This window comes from Triplophysa rosa, linkage group LG17, assembly GCF_024868665.1.
Source record: "Triplophysa rosa linkage group LG17, Trosa_1v2, whole genome shotgun sequence".
Classification (NCBI taxonomy): Eukaryota; Metazoa; Chordata; class Actinopteri; order Cypriniformes; family Nemacheilidae; genus Triplophysa; species Triplophysa rosa.
In genome coordinates, this window is record NC_079906.1 from 8,655,922 (window position 1) to 8,671,846 (window position 15,925).

The following is a 15,925-nucleotide window of genomic DNA, read 5'->3' on the forward strand; positions in this document are numbered from 1 at the left end:
TCACTATATAGTGTGAATTGTTCCATTTACTGTGCTATTTATTGCACTAATAGAGAGCTATAATATACGAAACATAAAAAGATCAACTAGGACCAATTTTGAGCACAGATTATATTAGTCATAATGACATTTTTTACTTTTATAATCCAGTTGACAGTGCTGATCATTTTATAATATTACCACAGTAATTAGTTTATTATTGTAAACTCATCATGTGGTCATATTTTATAGAAGCATAGATATTTAACCATTTTGTAACCCTTGCCAATAATCACAGGTCCCACTGTACAGCATTTTTCAATACGGCCAAAGTCATAAAAATTTTTAGAAGTATGTAAAAACACTAGATGTTGACTTTGTCCCAATTACAAGCAACATACACAGCATATATAGTTCATATTTAATATAAACCTGTGAAACCATATTCATAAATAAAAGAGCTGCTTTCTGTGAAAAAAACATGTTGAATAATCCTGAATAAATATAAATGTCTGCGGTTGACAATCACATCTTTTGTAAATATGGGTCCCATAGACCCGAACACCACACAACGGTTAAAAAGAGCTAAAAACAGAATCATGAACAACCTTCCATGTTCCTTTTCTATGCGTGTTAGTTAAAAATGTTTAAGCTGTATTTTTGAGTTGCAATGAATTGTAAATGCAACACAAAATATTCACGTGATGTAAACAGGAGCCTCTTAAATGTCATTTTACTATTTTACATTTCCTAATAAGATAGAACATATGAAAACAACTAACAAGACAGAAGATAAGAGTGTGACTTTTTAATGTGTTTACAGTGTTCGTTCTCACAAAATGGTTAAACTCTACACTTTGCCCCTAACACGGGCTGAGGCCAAAGTTCACCAGGAGAAAGGGAGAGAAAGAGAGAGAGCAAAGGAGGAGGGGATGACGGGAAAAGCAAGTTGGAAAAAAATATTTTTGAACTAAAAGAGCAACAGGTGTCTAGACAAAGTACAACAGCCGAAATAGAGGAACACTGGATGAAAATAAGGAAGAGACCATCAAGATCTACATTTATGTCTAAATGAATGCATGATCCAAAGACCACTGAGCTCAAACGCAGGTGAACGATTGCAATGTTGTTTTGGCTTGTGTGTGTTTGTGTGTACGCTGTTTGCACACTGAAGTGTATGTGATCGCTTTAAAGACACAAACGAAGCTTGTGATCCTCGTTCTGTATTTACACACACACAGGTGCCTTCTCCAAGATCTGAACACCGTCGAAGACCGACATCTGCTGAGACTCCACAGAAAACGGGAGATGGAGGGAGGGGAGGGGAGGAGAGCTGGAGAGCGAAGCGGTCGACTGTCGGCCTTGCAGGAGCAGCTGGTGTGGTCTCTCCTGAGCTCGGGTCTATCGAAGGAGTTGCTGATTCAAGCCATGGGAGATCTGGAGAGAGAGAGAGCTTCGGCCGGCGTGGAGAGGACAGACCGGGCAGACGGGGAGAGCTCAGAGGAAGGAGAGATGGAGAATCCGCCGCCGATCTTTGGCGAGCTGGACAGACTTCCACCAGAGGAGGCAATGAGACAGAGGGATGAAGTTGACCAGCTGTTGCAGTAAGTGCTAAAAAAAGCGAATTTTCCCTTTGAAACATACATCTATTACCTGAAATATTGTTCCTCCGTGAAAAAAAATGATCAGAAAAAGATCCTTTTCAGATAGTCCCTTTGATCTCTCCATGTCATGTTATCATCTCAATATTACTTCACGAATACCCGAAGAAACCATTCGCTTGTTTTTTAAGCCTCATTCCAAGTCTTCTCTCCTTAATTCCTGTTCACCAGCTTCCTCTCTCCTCTAGTGCTTGGTTTCCTAACTGATGGGGTGAATATAAAGGAGGTTCCACCTTTTCTAGTTACTAATTACCCACCCTATTCATTATTCTCAGTCCATTTCTATCTTTTTAATAAATGAGCTACATCGACTGGTTAAAATTAACAGAGTGACACAGTATCCAGCTGTATCTGTGTGTGTGTGTGTGTGTGTGTGTGTACATACGACTATAGTGATATTGTAAAGATAGCGGTGTTGTGAAGGTAAATCTGCATCCAAAGGCTCTTTGGACAGTTGGGAGATAAAAAGCACATGTGATAAAGCACATGATGCACCTTATCAAAACATTTGGAAAGCTACTTTATTTGTGAGGGTTTTGTATAAGTGAAATGCATTTCTGTTGGAGATGTTTGTGAGTCTGCAGTGTGTGTTAGTGAGGGCTATTTACAATCTATTTTAGTGGACTTTGGTCCTTTGTCTCCGGCCTTATCTTACAGTGTAAATATTGCACCCTCTCTACCTCCTTCCTCTTTTCCCTCACCTTTATTTGAAAGCTGTTTTTTAAATGTTAATATTTTAAAATACATGGGGTGTCATCCTTTAGAAACAGTATCATGACATTCTTCTAATCATTTTTGTCTTCTTTTCTAGTAAAACTATTTAAAACTTCTTAAATTTTGACACAATTACATAACAAGAAACGTGACCCAAGATATTTAGTCTTGTTTTATGAAAAAAGAACTAGGTAAATTTATGTTTAAGGGAAAATAGTAAATTAAATCTACAGTAAGTTACTGGCAAACCTGCTGCAAAACTACAGCAAAGTTTTACATTGTTCCTTTTCTTTTAACCCATTTCAATACTAGGCAGAATGGCATGTACTATGACACCTGTGGTGTAGCATACTAAATGTCTCATAGTTTTTACTTTCTGAGTATTGTCCTTACATATGTCATTGACACACAACATGCATGGATATCCCTGCTTAGCATGCACTACGATCATGCTTTGGATGTCTGCTCACTCAAAAATGATTTATACACATAGTACAAGAATAAAAGAAAATCAGAGTTCAAGTCAAAATTTTAAAGTGACTAAATTTTTCAATAATTTGTCAAATGTGCAAAACTGAGGAAATTAAAAAAGTCGCCAGACAATTTTGACCTTTTTACAGTGTATTGCTAATGCATGTCTTTTGGAAGATTTGCTTTAATCACATGAGTTAAGTACTTTAATACAATGTATTTTATAACTTTCCTGGTTTTATTATATATCTCTGATGTCCTATTTTTATCCTTATACTGTTATTACTACTATATCTATATTTATAATGTTTTATTTAATGCATTTTCACAATAGAAAATTGTGAAAATCACTTCAGAAATAAACATACGTTTTTCATGTGTTTAATGTGTTTGTGTATGTTAGAGAGGATCCCTGGCATGTAGCTAAAATGATAAAGAGCTACATGCAGCAGCACAACCTCCCGCAGAGAGAAGTGGTAGAATCCACTGGCCTTAACCAATCCCATCTCTCCCAACACCTCAACAAGGGCACACCCATGAAGAATCAAAAACGTGCCGCTCTGTATAGCTGGTGTGTCAAGAAAAAAGCAGAGATTAACCAACGTATGTATGACTAGCTCTTATTTCTGTTATACAATGTTCTGTTAGAACGTATTTCCAGTTAGAATGGATATTCCTTTGGTTTCATATTCTGATCATTTCAGAATTCACCAATGCTAGTCGAGGTGTTATGTCAGGAGAGGAATCTGCCGAGGAAGGACGAAAAGGAAGGAGGAATCGTTTCAAATGGGGCCCTGCCTCCCAGCAAATCCTGTATCAGGCATACGAAAGACAAAAGAACCCCAGTAAAGAGGAGAGGGAGGGACTGGTGGAGGAGTGCAACAGGTAAACTGAAGTTAAGACTTGAAGTTGAAGAAGCAAAGTTGTATTTTGTCAGCGTTACTCAAATCTACACTCTTAAAAATAAAGGTGCTTAAAAGGTTCTTCACAGTGATGCCATAGAAGAACCATTTTTGTTTCCACAAAGAACCATTCAGCCAAAGGTTCCATCTCTTTCTTACTTTTTTATAATCTGAAGAACCTTTTTTCGCCACAAAAAACCTTTTGTGAAACAGAAAGGTTCTTCAGATGTTAAAGGTTATTTATTGAGCCAAAAGGTTCTTCTATGGCATCAAAGAACCTTTTGAAGCACCTTTTTTAAAGAGTGTATTACGCATTTGTGTTTTAGAGCAGAGTGTCTACAGAGGGGTGTGTCTCCCTCTCAGCTCGCTGGCCTGGGCTCTAATCTGGTGACAGAGGTTCGGGTATATAATTGGTTTGCCAATCGGCGCAAGGAGGAGGCTTTTCGCCACAAACTGGCACTGGACGTGCCTTACATTAGCCAATCAACACTCTCCACAGGTCAGACACTAGCTTCTAGTCCTTCACCAGGTAACTGTAATGTCATTCAAGATCATACCATCTTTGCACGTTTTATCTTCCTCCTAGTCCTGAGTTTGACCCAATGATTTCTGTTGTTGAAGGTCTGAAGTACGGTCAAGCAGTGGTGTGTGAGAGTTTAGGCTCAGTGAGAAGCTCCAGCGGTGAAGACAGGGCTGGCAGTGGTCGTCTCGGAGGCAGTCCAGAACAGCTAGAACCCAGTCATACACTCCTTGACACACATCACCACAAACCAGTGAGATCAAATGACTTGGGTTATTTTTAACCCATGGTTGAGTCAAAGAGACAAATCCAACCATTGGGTTAAAAAAATTAACCTATTATGGGTTGGTTTAACCAATGATGGGTCAAATATAACGATTTTTTGGGTTAATTTTACCCAACGTGTTGGGTTTGTCCCTTTTATAGGCAAAATAGACCTGCAATTTAATTTGATAGTCAATACACAGACAAGAAACAAGCCTCCAGTTTCTGTTCCCTCTATTAGGCATCTGGTGGTGGTTCCTTACCTCCTGTCAGTACTCTCACCTCTCTTCATGGACTCTCAGGATCCTCTGCACCCCCTCCAGGACTGATCATGGCTTCCTTACCAAGCGTAATGAGTCTGGGAGACTCTTCCCTTTTTATAGGTACAATATATAATTTAGTATTGTGGTCTCGATCAAACATTTATAAACAAAACACTGGTAACCAATGGATAATACATGTCTCTTACTGTAGGCTTGACATCGTCTCAACCACAGACGGTCCCTGTCATCAACAATATGGGGGGTGGGTTTACCACCCTTCAGCCAATTTCTTTTCAGCAGCAGCTTCACACCTCACCTCAACAGCAGCTTCAGGGTCACCTTGGCCCTAACTCGTTCATGGCAACTATGGCCCCGCTATCATGTCACAGTAAGTCGTTTTAGTGTATATTTCTTTTTATTAGACTTGCAGGAAAGGAATGACCCAACCAAGCTATATGCAGGTCTCTTTTGGTTTGGGTTAACATAGCAGCATTCTAACATCTCCTCCTTAGCAATGCTGTAACAATGCCAAGATAAAATAGTTTAGCATCATGCCATTGCATTTTACATGTACAGGAGTTGACCATAATTATGTTTTTATACATTGCGTTTCAGTGTACAGCAAGGCAGACTTGACCTCCTACCCTTCTTCTAGTCTACTGTCGCAAGCTATGATCATCGCAGAGGGCAACAGCATTGGGACACTGACTAACCTCACAGCTGTTCGACAGGCATGAACCAAACAATCTGACCTTATGTGTAGAAACTAGTCACAATAGAAATAAAAGATTTGCGTGTTGTATTTCATTTCAACAATCATTTTGCTCCATGGCTATTCAAAACTGAACAAAAAGTTATTGAAAGTTATATATTAGCTTTTAATGCATACTCTACAAACAATACATCTTATATATTTTTCCTCTTTCAGATTCTCACCTCAGATACGGAAGGTCACGCAGATACTCCTATTGAAGAGGAGTCTTTACACTTGCATTCCACTTCACCAGAGCCAGGTATGGCCATCATCCCTTCCAAAGCCTGTTTAATGTAAACCGGTGGTTCTTAATCCTTATTGTTAGTTTCATAAATCCCCTTATTTAACACCCGATTTAAATTATTAGTTGCACAATTTCATTAAATGAACTAGGTGTATCAAATACAGAAACATACAAAATACGCAGTACTATGGGTCTGCTGTATTAGGATCTACTGATACAAATTCAGAAAAAAATCTGTAATTTTAAGTCCACCTACTTATCTCCTTTTTTCAAATTGACAGTGCCTTCAAACAGTTTGGAGCTGTACCCTCAGACCCAGATGAGTGAAACCCATCCTTCTCACCTGCTCTCCGCTTCACCAGAAGACATAGACCCTTTTATCCCCACAAATGGTTTCAACTGCACAATAACTACAGCTGAAGGTGCCACCTAACATAGACAGTTGCTGAGATTTCTTCAGGGGAATGGAACGTTGGTTGTGCCGATAAGAAAAAATACATGTTTTAAATGTGTCCGAGAGCAAAAATCTAGATAAATATAAAGGCACTAGTCCTTATGAACTCTGCACGCTGACTACCTATTTGTGACAACAGGAGTGAGTTATATTCCTTTCAAAGACATTCTAAGTTTTGTTCGATTCAGAAAGTAAGTCCGTGTAAAAAAGTACATAATTATACATAAAATGTATAATTACGTTAAGAATTCAAAATGTCAGAAATACACATTCACAAACAGCAATGTGAATATAATTCCTAATGTTAAAGTTTTAAAATGAGCGAAACTTTCTATGTAAGAAAACAAAAGCTTTATTGATGATTTTATGTGTAGTTGCTTTTGGGGGGGGGGGGGGGGAGTGTTGTTGCATGAATAAAGCAAGATCTTGTTTTTTTGGTAAGAAATTTACTGTACAATAAACATTGTAAAACATGAACATTATAAAACAAAATCCAGATGAAAATAGAAACCGAGTAAATAACTTCTGTTTAAATCCAGAACAATCAGACTATCATTCAACACTGCCATTTCATCCATCTTCCAATTTTTTCCTTTTCTTTTTCTTCTTTTTCTTTGTCAAATTTTCTGTTACAGTGTGCTGCTCATCTGGATCTCCATTAGATTGTTTCTCAAACTGAACAATAACTTTCTCACTTGCTTCTGTGGCCATTTTTCTTTTCCTTTTTCGCTTTCTTTTCTTTGGTACTGTGTCTGCAGTGTCATTCTCCCCTCCATCCTCTGTCTCTCCACTTTTCTTCTCTGCGAGGGGTGGAGCTGAAGGGGCAAGCAGATCTGAAACAGACACTGCAGCTTCTCGAAACCTCATCTCCATCTCACTGTCACTGTCACTGCATAGAGAGAGCGAAAGAAAAACATGTATTTCTTTAAAGCAACACTTTGTAGTTTATTCGACTTATGTCGAATAATATCTCTAAAATGATTTTAGTGGTAGAACAACTCTTAACTAGATTAATTCTACTCCCGCTGCTACCTGAGCAGCCTCATAGCACCTACAAGCACTGTCTGTAAGGTCTGTGTTCGGGTCGGTACACACAGCCCATCCTGCTCGCGGGAGAGTGCGAAATGGACATTGACATCTAGTGGTTGAGCTTGGTATCGCAGTCCAAATTCAAAATACTTGAACCCTAACCCTAAAGTTGTAAAATAATGTAATTTAATTCTTAGTTTGCAAAGTAATAGTACGGGGAAGGGTGGAATCTGCTATCTCAGACCCCGATCGTTTGATTGCTTACATGGCTGCAATATGCTGTGATTGTCGCCAACTAGCAAGCGAGCTGTCAAAATACACTACTGGGCAAATCGACAGTGGGCGGGGTCACATGGACCAAAACAAAAACAGCCATTCCGACATGGAACGCACATTTCAGAGTAGAATAACTGGCTATAGCATTGTTTTAAGACAACAAATATATAAACTTAGCATGTTTCCTACACCTCTGCGAACATATTATGGTGTATTGTTTTGATTTAGTACAGTAAATTTGTTACAGAAAGCACCTTCAAACCAGAGCGTCCCAAACTTTCAACCAAGTCAAAAGTTTAAAATACTCCATTAATTTACATTTCATTTATTCACTTGGCAGACACTTATCCAAAGTGACTTACAAGTAGAAGAGCATTTAACATTTTGTCAACACGCTAAACAATACTGATAATTCATAAAGCCATATTACTGAAGCTGAAGCAAGCAAGGGAGAGAATGAACAACATGAATGACACTTTCTTTTTAGACAAGAAAACATAGACAGTTATTAGTAAGTTAAGATACATTTGGAAAAGGTGTGTTTTGAGTTGTTTTTGAAAATTGTAATGGATGCTGCCAGTTCATTCCACCAGACGAACCATTCAATATAGTTATACGTTTTACTGCAAAAAGATTTGTTAATTATGTAGCTTCTGTAACACATTTTGATGCAATTTGCAAACAGTATGCAGGGGTAAGGATTACAAATGCAATATATGTATTATTATCCTACCTTCACCAGAATATGATTAGCATATTACAGTATTCTGTAGTACTCATTAGTTAATTGATAAACTGTAGTACTTTCATATATACTATAATGTTCAAAAACCCAACAAGACACATGCTAATATTTAACAGCATTCCTGCCCATGTTTAGTTGTTTGTTATTTAAAAGGAGCAAATTAACTATACAGTATGTAGCATACTTTCATAATCATAAGTCAAACTCACCTAGAGCTGGGAACTGGGCGTCTCTTTTTTTGGGGTGGAGATAACTCTTCACGCTCCATCCATTTTCCAGGAGCAGAAGTGAAGAAGAGACGAAAACCTTTAAAAATTACAAGAAATATTTCGAATGAATTTGAATGGAATTGAAAACGTGTAAAACCTGACAAAATTGAAAATAAAAGTGGTGGCTCAAAAACCGTGACCACTAGTTAAAATGATGCAAATAATAAAAAAGGGGCAAAATGTCAATTAATGATAGAAATGTGAATGCTTGCTTTAACGACAGCATGCACTTAATTTGGCATGGACACTCACCTTCATCCTTCTCTTCGTCTGTACTTTTAGGCTGACAAGGTTGTGAAGCAACAGTATCAGAACACACCTCTGAAATACACCTAGTGTGTTTGTGTGTGTATGATAGTGACAAAGAAAAATTGCATTTACAAACAAGCAGGGAAGTAAAATGTAATGACAAATCAAAACTCATGCATAAAACTCATTGGATTTGTCTTACCCATCCAATATGGCTCCTAACTTTTTTGCCACATGGGATCTGAACTCTGGTGTTGTCCCGAGCTCATTGCCATCATGTTCATGTTTTGAAACTTCTGTTCTGTGTAAACAAGTAAACCAATTTATTCACAAACAGCCACTGAAAACCATTTCGAAATATTATATATGTTAATCTTATGAGATTAATTTTTGTCTTAAATATTGTACAAAACCAACTCACCTATGACTTTGCCTGCCACTGCTGACTTTCTCTGTGTGGAGTAAGAACAATAACAATCCTGAGTTGTCAGTAACCAAACCAATTTATTCACAACATAACACACAATGAGTTATGATGTCTTTCAACTTTTAATTGAAGAGTAAGTTTATTATCTATTAACTACACACATCATGAAATAACAGGCAGAAGATATCCCAGATGTGCACAAAACGATGACATTTCATCAGTTTTCTTAATTTCACTGTATTGTACACATAGGTTTGCTTTGCACATTTCATTTAGTTGTGCACATATGGGCCACTGTTGATTGATCAAGGACCTCCTAAAATAACAAGTTACCTTCTCCACAGATCTTGACATCCTGAGATCCAAAACTCCACGCTGCCTCTTTAAATCTGTCAGCGTTTTCCTCTTCACTGCTGCTTTCAGACATCGTCCAGGTTCATTTATCCGCGAGAAGCTTGGGTTTTAATGAACAGTTAAGAGTTGTGGAGCATGTTTAAAGTTATGCTAGTCTAGACGTATTATTTGACAGGATATCCTCATTTGTAACAACGACAGTGAATAAGTATCAAACGAGTGCTGTAAGTACTTACATATAATACTAGTGAAAATACGACCACAGCCTGGTTTAAACAAATGCATTTGAACACATGAACGATTCGACATCCACATGTAGCCGAAACGAGAAATAAACAGTTAAGTTGCACTTTCACCTAGTGGGTGCTTTACTGACCCCTACCGTACTGGAAGGTGGCTTACAAAATCTAGACATTTTTTAGAACACACACACACACACACACACAACATGCGGGTAATATACAAAAATCGTGCAAATAATTATTAATTCTGTATTCAGCATTTATCTATGTTCTCATGGTGTCCCGTGACGGTCATATGTCTTGTCGTGGTTTGCCCCCTAGTGTCAACCAGACGAAATTAATTTTGCTGTTGAGATACAGTACCTCTAAGATTATGTGCATTTTGACTCTTTTCTCTTGATCTCGTGTTTCAAATGATTTTTACGTATGTGCTTAACCTCTTATACGCTTTAACTATGTTTGATTAAATCTCGTAATCCTGTCAATGTCTAGAAATGGTTTGAAATTCCAAGAATGGCTTAAACATGTCTATAAATCACAACCAGGTTGGTATATCCAAAAACAAGAATGCTGGAGGTTTAACTAAAATACTCTTTAATAACGGAAATCAATATACTCAGAGAAAAGTAACATACATGACACTTAAAGTCACCATGCAATCAAGCAGGACATTTATAAGTGTTTTACACAGTGTTGCAGTGATTATTATAAATGATTTATCCGTGCACACCATTTTTTTTTATTCATTTGCACTTGTAATCTTTAATCAAAAACGTTAAGCTCCTCCCCCCACTCAACAACATCTCTTCACCACATGACGTCAGCAACAAAAAAGAGGTAGGACTATACTGACTGTCCAATGGCCAGGCATTTTTAGCCCTCCCCTGCAGACCCAAATTACAACAAACCATCAAAAAGGTAAGGTCAAAATAAAGCCCCGCTCTACTTTTTTCTAATTTCAGAAGCCGTTTCACTCGGATACACGTCACGATTCGGAAAAGAAGTCAATCGCAACTTCCGTTTCATGGCGACTTTAAACATAGGCACAAGCACTATACACCAATGGGTTACTAAAACAAGGGCGATAAATAAACGGAAGATATTGAGAACAAAATGAGAAACAGGTGAACATACCCGGCAACCATGTAACGAAATATAGTTTAAATAAACATATATTTAGTTAATAAAGCAAACTAGGGATGATGAAGAACTCTGTTAAACACAAGTAACAAAGGCAGTAGAACAGAATTAACACTGGTGACGATAGACTGAAGTGGACTGAGCCAGTGAGCTGAGAGAAAACAGTCGAGCTGACGGAGCCAAGAAGCTGGACAGGACCAGGGGAGTGTGTACATCATAACTGCATCTGCAACAATTTCCATCTTAATAACCATATTCATCTACATCATATTCATCTTCCTCATCAGAATTATCATTGTCTTCATCTTCATCGTATTCATAATGGTCTTCCTCTTCGTCGTATTCATTGTCTTCATCTACATTGTATTCATCCTCATCATCATTATCGTTCTCTGACTTGGACTCATCTGATTTGTCCATTTCAGAGTCATTATCAATATCATAGTTAAAGCTGTCTTCCTCATCATAACTATTTTCATTCTCCTCTTCATCAGAATCTTTGTAGCTCTCTTCATCATCAGACCCCTCCCACACATATTTATCCGTCTTAGTATTATGTTTCTTAAATTTCGAAAAGCTTTCTTTAAGCCCCAAAACTTCTTGCTGTAGTTTGGAGTACATAAGTTCAAGATTTGTCTTAACGTCGGTCTCGGGTGTGGAGATTCCTGCATCTTCATTTGCCATTGACGTATTCAGCCCAGACTCTGACATGCTCCTGTCTTTTTCCTTTCACAATAAGGAAAATACATTTTAATGTATTTGTGTCAATAGAAGCTCATAGTTTCAATTTATGTAAAGCATTTGACATACTTTGTTAAGTTTACATTGCAGCATTACTATAATGGTCATTATTAAAAGTCCAGTGTGTATTTTTTTGGAGGATCTATTGACAGAAATGCAATATAATATACACAACCGTGTCGTCAAGTGTATAGAGGCCTATCATAATGAAGCATTATCACTTTAGAATGAGCTATTTCTACACCACAGGTTTCCTTGCATGGAATTCGCCATGTTGTTTCTACAATAGCCCTAAACGGACTATAACTGCTCAACAGAGCGCGTTTCATAAATACGTTATCTCCTTTAGCAAAGAAGTGAAAACATGACGACATCTTAGTCCTGTGTCAGCCACCGTAGTATTTTGAAAGGGAGGGGTGGAGTGAGGCGTTGGTTGCAATTCGCAACTTCGCAGCTAGATGCCGCTAAATTTAATACACTGGACCTTTAAAGTCATATAGACTACTTACATTACATTTAACATTTACGGTAGCTGATCAAATAATAATTGGCAAACCTGCTCTCCACAGATGCTGCTGAAGTTGTCTGTTGGCAAGTTTTGCGTGGACAGTTTCTTCTCCATTGCACCAGTTACATCAGATAGTGTGTGCTTCTGTAGTGCTGGTATTGTGTAATGGCTTCTTATATGAGTTTCACAAAGGTACACACCACAGGTTAAACAGGTCTTCACTGCTTTCAACCTCTGGTCAGAGCAGAGATCACAGGCAACATCTTCAGGCCCAGCATAAGAACATGGTGGAAGTGCTGGACTAAAGCCTGCCTGCTGTAGGTGTTTAACCACCTCTGCCAGTGCTGTGTTTGTGTTAAGCTCTGGACATATTCTGTACCCTCTTTCACACTGTGGGCAGGCATAATCTTCCGCACTGTCCCAGGATGAATTAATACAGTCTCTGCAGAAATTGTGGCCACATGGAATGGAGACTGGATCCTTCAATATAGATTTGCATACTGGACACTTCAAACAATTCTCTGTCAGCAGTCTAGAAGTTACAAAATGAAAGTCAGTTAATAAATAACTAAAACACTGTTCTAGGCGGTTTCTTCGGTTAAGCACTTGTCCTGAAGTTAACTTCAGGTCGGTGTTTGTTTATCGAACTGGCTAGTGGCTAGTAATATAACAATTTATTTATAAAAGTCTCCCCCTAAACCTTCGTTGTTATACACATGTCATTATACATTTGTTCTCATAAACCACATAAACAATTACACACACACAAATTAACTTCAGACACTTCACCTTGGACCCAAGTGGTACGTCTCTTCAGCTTTAAAGTTAGTTGGTCGTTCAACGAAACACTCTGTCAATTCAGAAACAGAGCTAAGTGTAGGTGAAGGGGCTCTCTCTGACCCAACTCTGTAAAGAGAAAATGTCATTATAAAAAAGAACTTTGCAATTTGGATGAACATTGGTTCATAATTTGCAGGGATGTATGGCCTTTTGAATAATGTACAGTGTCTACCGGGTTGACGAACGCTGGAGTTTGCTTTAAATACTGTTACTGTAAACATTTATAAATATACCTTGTATCCATATGAAATGTTTGTTCTCTTTTGAAGTTGTTTGGTGCATCTATTGACATATCTGTCCTCAAAGACATATAGCTAGGAGTAGGAGAAGCTGGTCTTTCTCTGCGAGGAGGAAATACAATCAGAACCTTACAACTGCGATAAACATAATTTATTTGTTGTGTAATTTGTTGTGGTCATGTTTTTTGATAAGAGAACATCTCCACCTTTGGATTTATCTTAAAGGGATAGTTCACCCAAAAATGAAGATTCTGTCATGAATTACTCCCTCTCTAGTTGTTCCAAATCTGTATGAATTTCTTTGTTTGGTTGAACACAGAGAAAGGTATTTGGACGAATGCTTATAACCAAACAGTTCTTGGACCCCATTGACTACTATAGTAGGATAAATGACAATGGTAGTCAAAAGTGCCCCAGAACTGTTTGTCCTACATTCTTCAAAATATCTTCTTTTGTGTTCAACAGAACAAAAAAAACTATAAAGTAATCTTTCCTATGGTAGTCAATGGGTTCCAAGAACTGTTTGGTTAAAACCATTCTTCCAAATATCTTTCTCTGTGTTCATCAGAACAAAGACATTTATAGGAGAGTAAATGATGACAGATTTTTTTTGGGGGGGGGGGTGAACTGTCCCTTTAAATCAAGGTTTGTGATAAAAGTTTTAAAAAGCTTTCAAAGATACAATTAATAATTGATGAGACAATGACACAAAGACAAATGTGTTACCTTTAAGAGAATCTACTATCTGGGATAGTTTCCGTACGTACATACTGTATATTTAGATGGCTGTTTTTGCATATCAGGCTTATGAAATAATTTTTTTTAGATTATATGTTTTTCAACTCACCTGAAATCTAAAGGGAACACTACTCCTTTAAAGTTATCTGGTGGAGCCATTGACAAATCTGACTTCAAAGACAGAAAGCTGGGTGCGGGAGAAGCTGGTCTCTCTGTCTTTACTCTGAAAGGAGAAAATGTTTTGTAATAAAATTTACATTTACTCTGAGCAATTTTACATTTTATTTAGTTTTAATAAAAATGAGATATAAAATAATATAAAATATTCTGTTCTTTTGGTATTTGAAAGGGTTATGGTTGTGTTAATGGTTTTAAGAGGTTACTTTGGAGTAGAATGTTTGTAAATGCTGTTTTAATTAAACACATTTAATTGGAAATGCTAGAACAGCTCTTGCTTTTGAGCTATTGAGACCCTGTTGTTTTTAACGCATAAATAAACCCTTATAATTTGTTATTATGGTAACAGTCCTGATACAGGCTTCATAAAAGAGAAAAATTATGACAGTATAAATGGTTAAATAAAAAAGTCAAATAGACAACTGTATTCCAGTTTATGAAAATTAATAAAAAATTATAGGAGCAGCACCCCTAAAACAATTACGGTAATAAAAACCTATTACAATCTCTCATTCCAAAAACTATTTGGAACAACTTAATGTTTCTAAGCATTCAACTGTGTAACATAAAAATACCTTTAATTGAAGAGAACATTATAATCTAATTTAGAACCTTATTTTATTACAAATCGTTACAACTCAAAACAATTGGTTTGGTTTTTTTTATCTATACAACACTTTTAGAGAGTAGAACAGTCATACTTAATTTCAGTTAGATTTGATAAATTAAGAAAGTATAAAGAAAATTGCAATAATACAAAATTCAAATAATGTAACATCTCATTTTGTTTGACAGTTTTAGGCTCCCCCTAGTTTTCACCTCGGGTAAATTCGTTCATTCAACACAGGGAAACAAATTAGCCTATTGTTGTTTTTTGTTGTTATGCATATTGTTTGCTGAAGAAACATGTTCCAATGCAACACACAAATGATACTATATATAACCGTATAACTGTGTATTTTTAGTGTACATATTTTTTACCTTTTATTTCTGTATTCATCACTTGGTCCTTCACTGAGATCTGCGTGTTCACATGTCGTAGATGTGGACACAGGCGACTCTGATCTCTTTCTTTTGAATTCGCTGTATGATTTGTGATTAAATAACGCATTTTTGTATTAATTCAAGAAACACCAATACAGTCTATGCCCAATGTAAAATTTCGTCCTAAAACAGACTACTTTTAAAGCACCTTTCGGAATCATGTTGTTCTTCAAGACTCATCGTGTCCAAAACAGGTAGAAGATTAAATCAGACCTGTACGAAGAAATTAAAACGAACATAACATGCATCGTCTTGCTTTCGATATTAAGAAACCGAAACTAAAGTGCTCATCGATAACCCTGGTAGAAAATAAACTTTGTTAAGGGTATAACAGCATTTTCTTACAACTATTAATATGAATGTAGTTTTACTTACGAATATGAATGTATGTCATTACCAATTCACTTACTGTATTGATTTCAGAGTACAGTGGAATACACATTTTCTTCCTGTTAAATTTAGAATCTCAACAAACTACACTGCAATCACACTTAACTAATCCAATCATTATGTCCAACAAAAACTTGGATAATGCATAAAGAAGCGCACTACAATACAACAATGACTGTTTCCGTTTTTCATTCCGGGGAAAAAAACAATAAAATCTCTAATCTATGAAAACGTTCTGCGCGTTTGACAAGTTGACCATGCGACCCGAGGATGCCACCTTGTGGTACAAAA

The 15,925-nt window shown here is 37.1% G+C and overlaps 3 protein-coding genes across 4 annotated transcripts; 1 reads left to right on the forward strand and 2 right to left on the reverse strand.

Moving 5' to 3' along the window:
- Nucleotides 1-422: 422 nt before the first annotated feature.
- hnf1a (HNF1 homeobox a) lies at nt 423-6,499 on the forward strand. Its single transcript, XM_057356850.1, has 11 exons — nt 423-1,089; nt 1,221-1,583; nt 3,229-3,428; nt 3,530-3,710; nt 4,054-4,256; nt 4,349-4,500; nt 4,753-4,894; nt 4,986-5,162; nt 5,390-5,505; nt 5,703-5,787; nt 6,054-6,499. The coding sequence occupies exons 1-11, from the start codon at nt 1,055-1,057 to the stop codon at nt 6,203-6,205; spliced, it is 1,806 nt and encodes a 601-aa protein (XP_057212833.1). The 5' UTR covers nt 423-1,054; the 3' UTR covers nt 6,206-6,499.
- A 125-nt stretch (nt 6,500-6,624) lies between these two features.
- lg17h12orf43 (linkage group 17 C12orf43 homolog) lies at nt 6,625-9,925 on the reverse strand. Its single transcript, XM_057356851.1, has 7 exons — nt 9,812-9,925; nt 9,555-9,675; nt 9,216-9,246; nt 8,997-9,095; nt 8,798-8,877; nt 8,486-8,582; nt 6,625-7,115 (listed from the first exon to the last, which is right to left on the reverse strand). Exons 2-7 carry the CDS (start codon nt 9,646-9,648, stop codon nt 6,797-6,799), a joined length of 720 nt encoding a protein of 239 aa, XP_057212834.1. The 5' UTR covers nt 9,649-9,675; nt 9,812-9,925; the 3' UTR covers nt 6,625-6,796.
- A 471-nt stretch (nt 9,926-10,396) lies between these two features.
- LOC130567932 (uncharacterized) lies at nt 10,397-15,901 on the reverse strand. 2 transcript variants are annotated; one of them, XM_057356466.1, is made up of 8 exons: nt 15,642-15,901; nt 15,393-15,457; nt 15,182-15,283; nt 14,133-14,246; nt 13,280-13,387; nt 12,996-13,112; nt 12,255-12,738; nt 10,397-11,683 (listed from the first exon to the last, which is right to left on the reverse strand). In XM_057356466.1, the coding sequence occupies exons 2-8, from the start codon at nt 15,422-15,424 to the stop codon at nt 11,201-11,203; spliced, it is 1,440 nt and encodes a 479-aa protein (XP_057212449.1). In that variant the 5' UTR covers nt 15,425-15,457; nt 15,642-15,901; the 3' UTR covers nt 10,397-11,200. The 2 variants fall into 2 exon arrangements, with proteins under 2 accessions (XP_057212449.1, XP_057212447.1); XM_057356464.1 differs by having other exon boundaries at nt 15,654-15,900.
- Between the last annotated feature and the right edge of the window lie 24 nt (nt 15,902-15,925).

Bases quoted from the DNA above. Each gene is read 5' to 3' on its own strand.
- LOC130567932 (XM_057356466.1), bottom strand. From the start codon at position 15,424: ATGAGTCTTGAAGAACAACATGATTCCGAAAG. The intron at 14,247-15,181 runs GTAAAAAATATG...TTCTCCTTTCAG, and splicing joins GATGAATACAGAAATAAAAG to AGTAAAGACAGAGAGACCAG. The intron at 11,684-12,254 runs GTTTGCCAATTA...TTATTGTGAAAG, and splicing joins GCAGCATCTGTGGAGAGCAG to GAAAAAGACAGGAGCATGTC.
- hnf1a (XM_057356850.1), top strand. From the start codon at position 1,055: ATGCATGATCCAAAGACCACTGAGCTCAAACGCAG. The intron at 1,584-3,228 runs GTAAGTGCTAAA...TGTGTATGTTAG, and splicing joins GAAGTTGACCAGCTGTTGCA to AGAGGATCCCTGGCATGTAG. The intron at 3,429-3,529 runs GTATGTATGACT...TGATCATTTCAG, and splicing joins AAAAGCAGAGATTAACCAAC to AATTCACCAATGCTAGTCGA.
- lg17h12orf43 (XM_057356851.1), bottom strand. From the start codon at position 9,648: ATGTCTGAAAGCAGCAGTGAAGAGGAAAACGCTGACAGATTTAAAGAG. The intron at 9,247-9,554 runs GTAACTTGTTAT...TACTCCACACAG, and splicing joins TGTCAAGATCTGTGGAGAAG to AGAAAGTCAGCAGTGGCAGG. The intron at 8,583-8,797 runs GTGAGTGTCCAT...TAATTTTTAAAG, and splicing joins AGACGAAGAGAAGGATGAAG to GTTTTCGTCTCTTCTTCACT.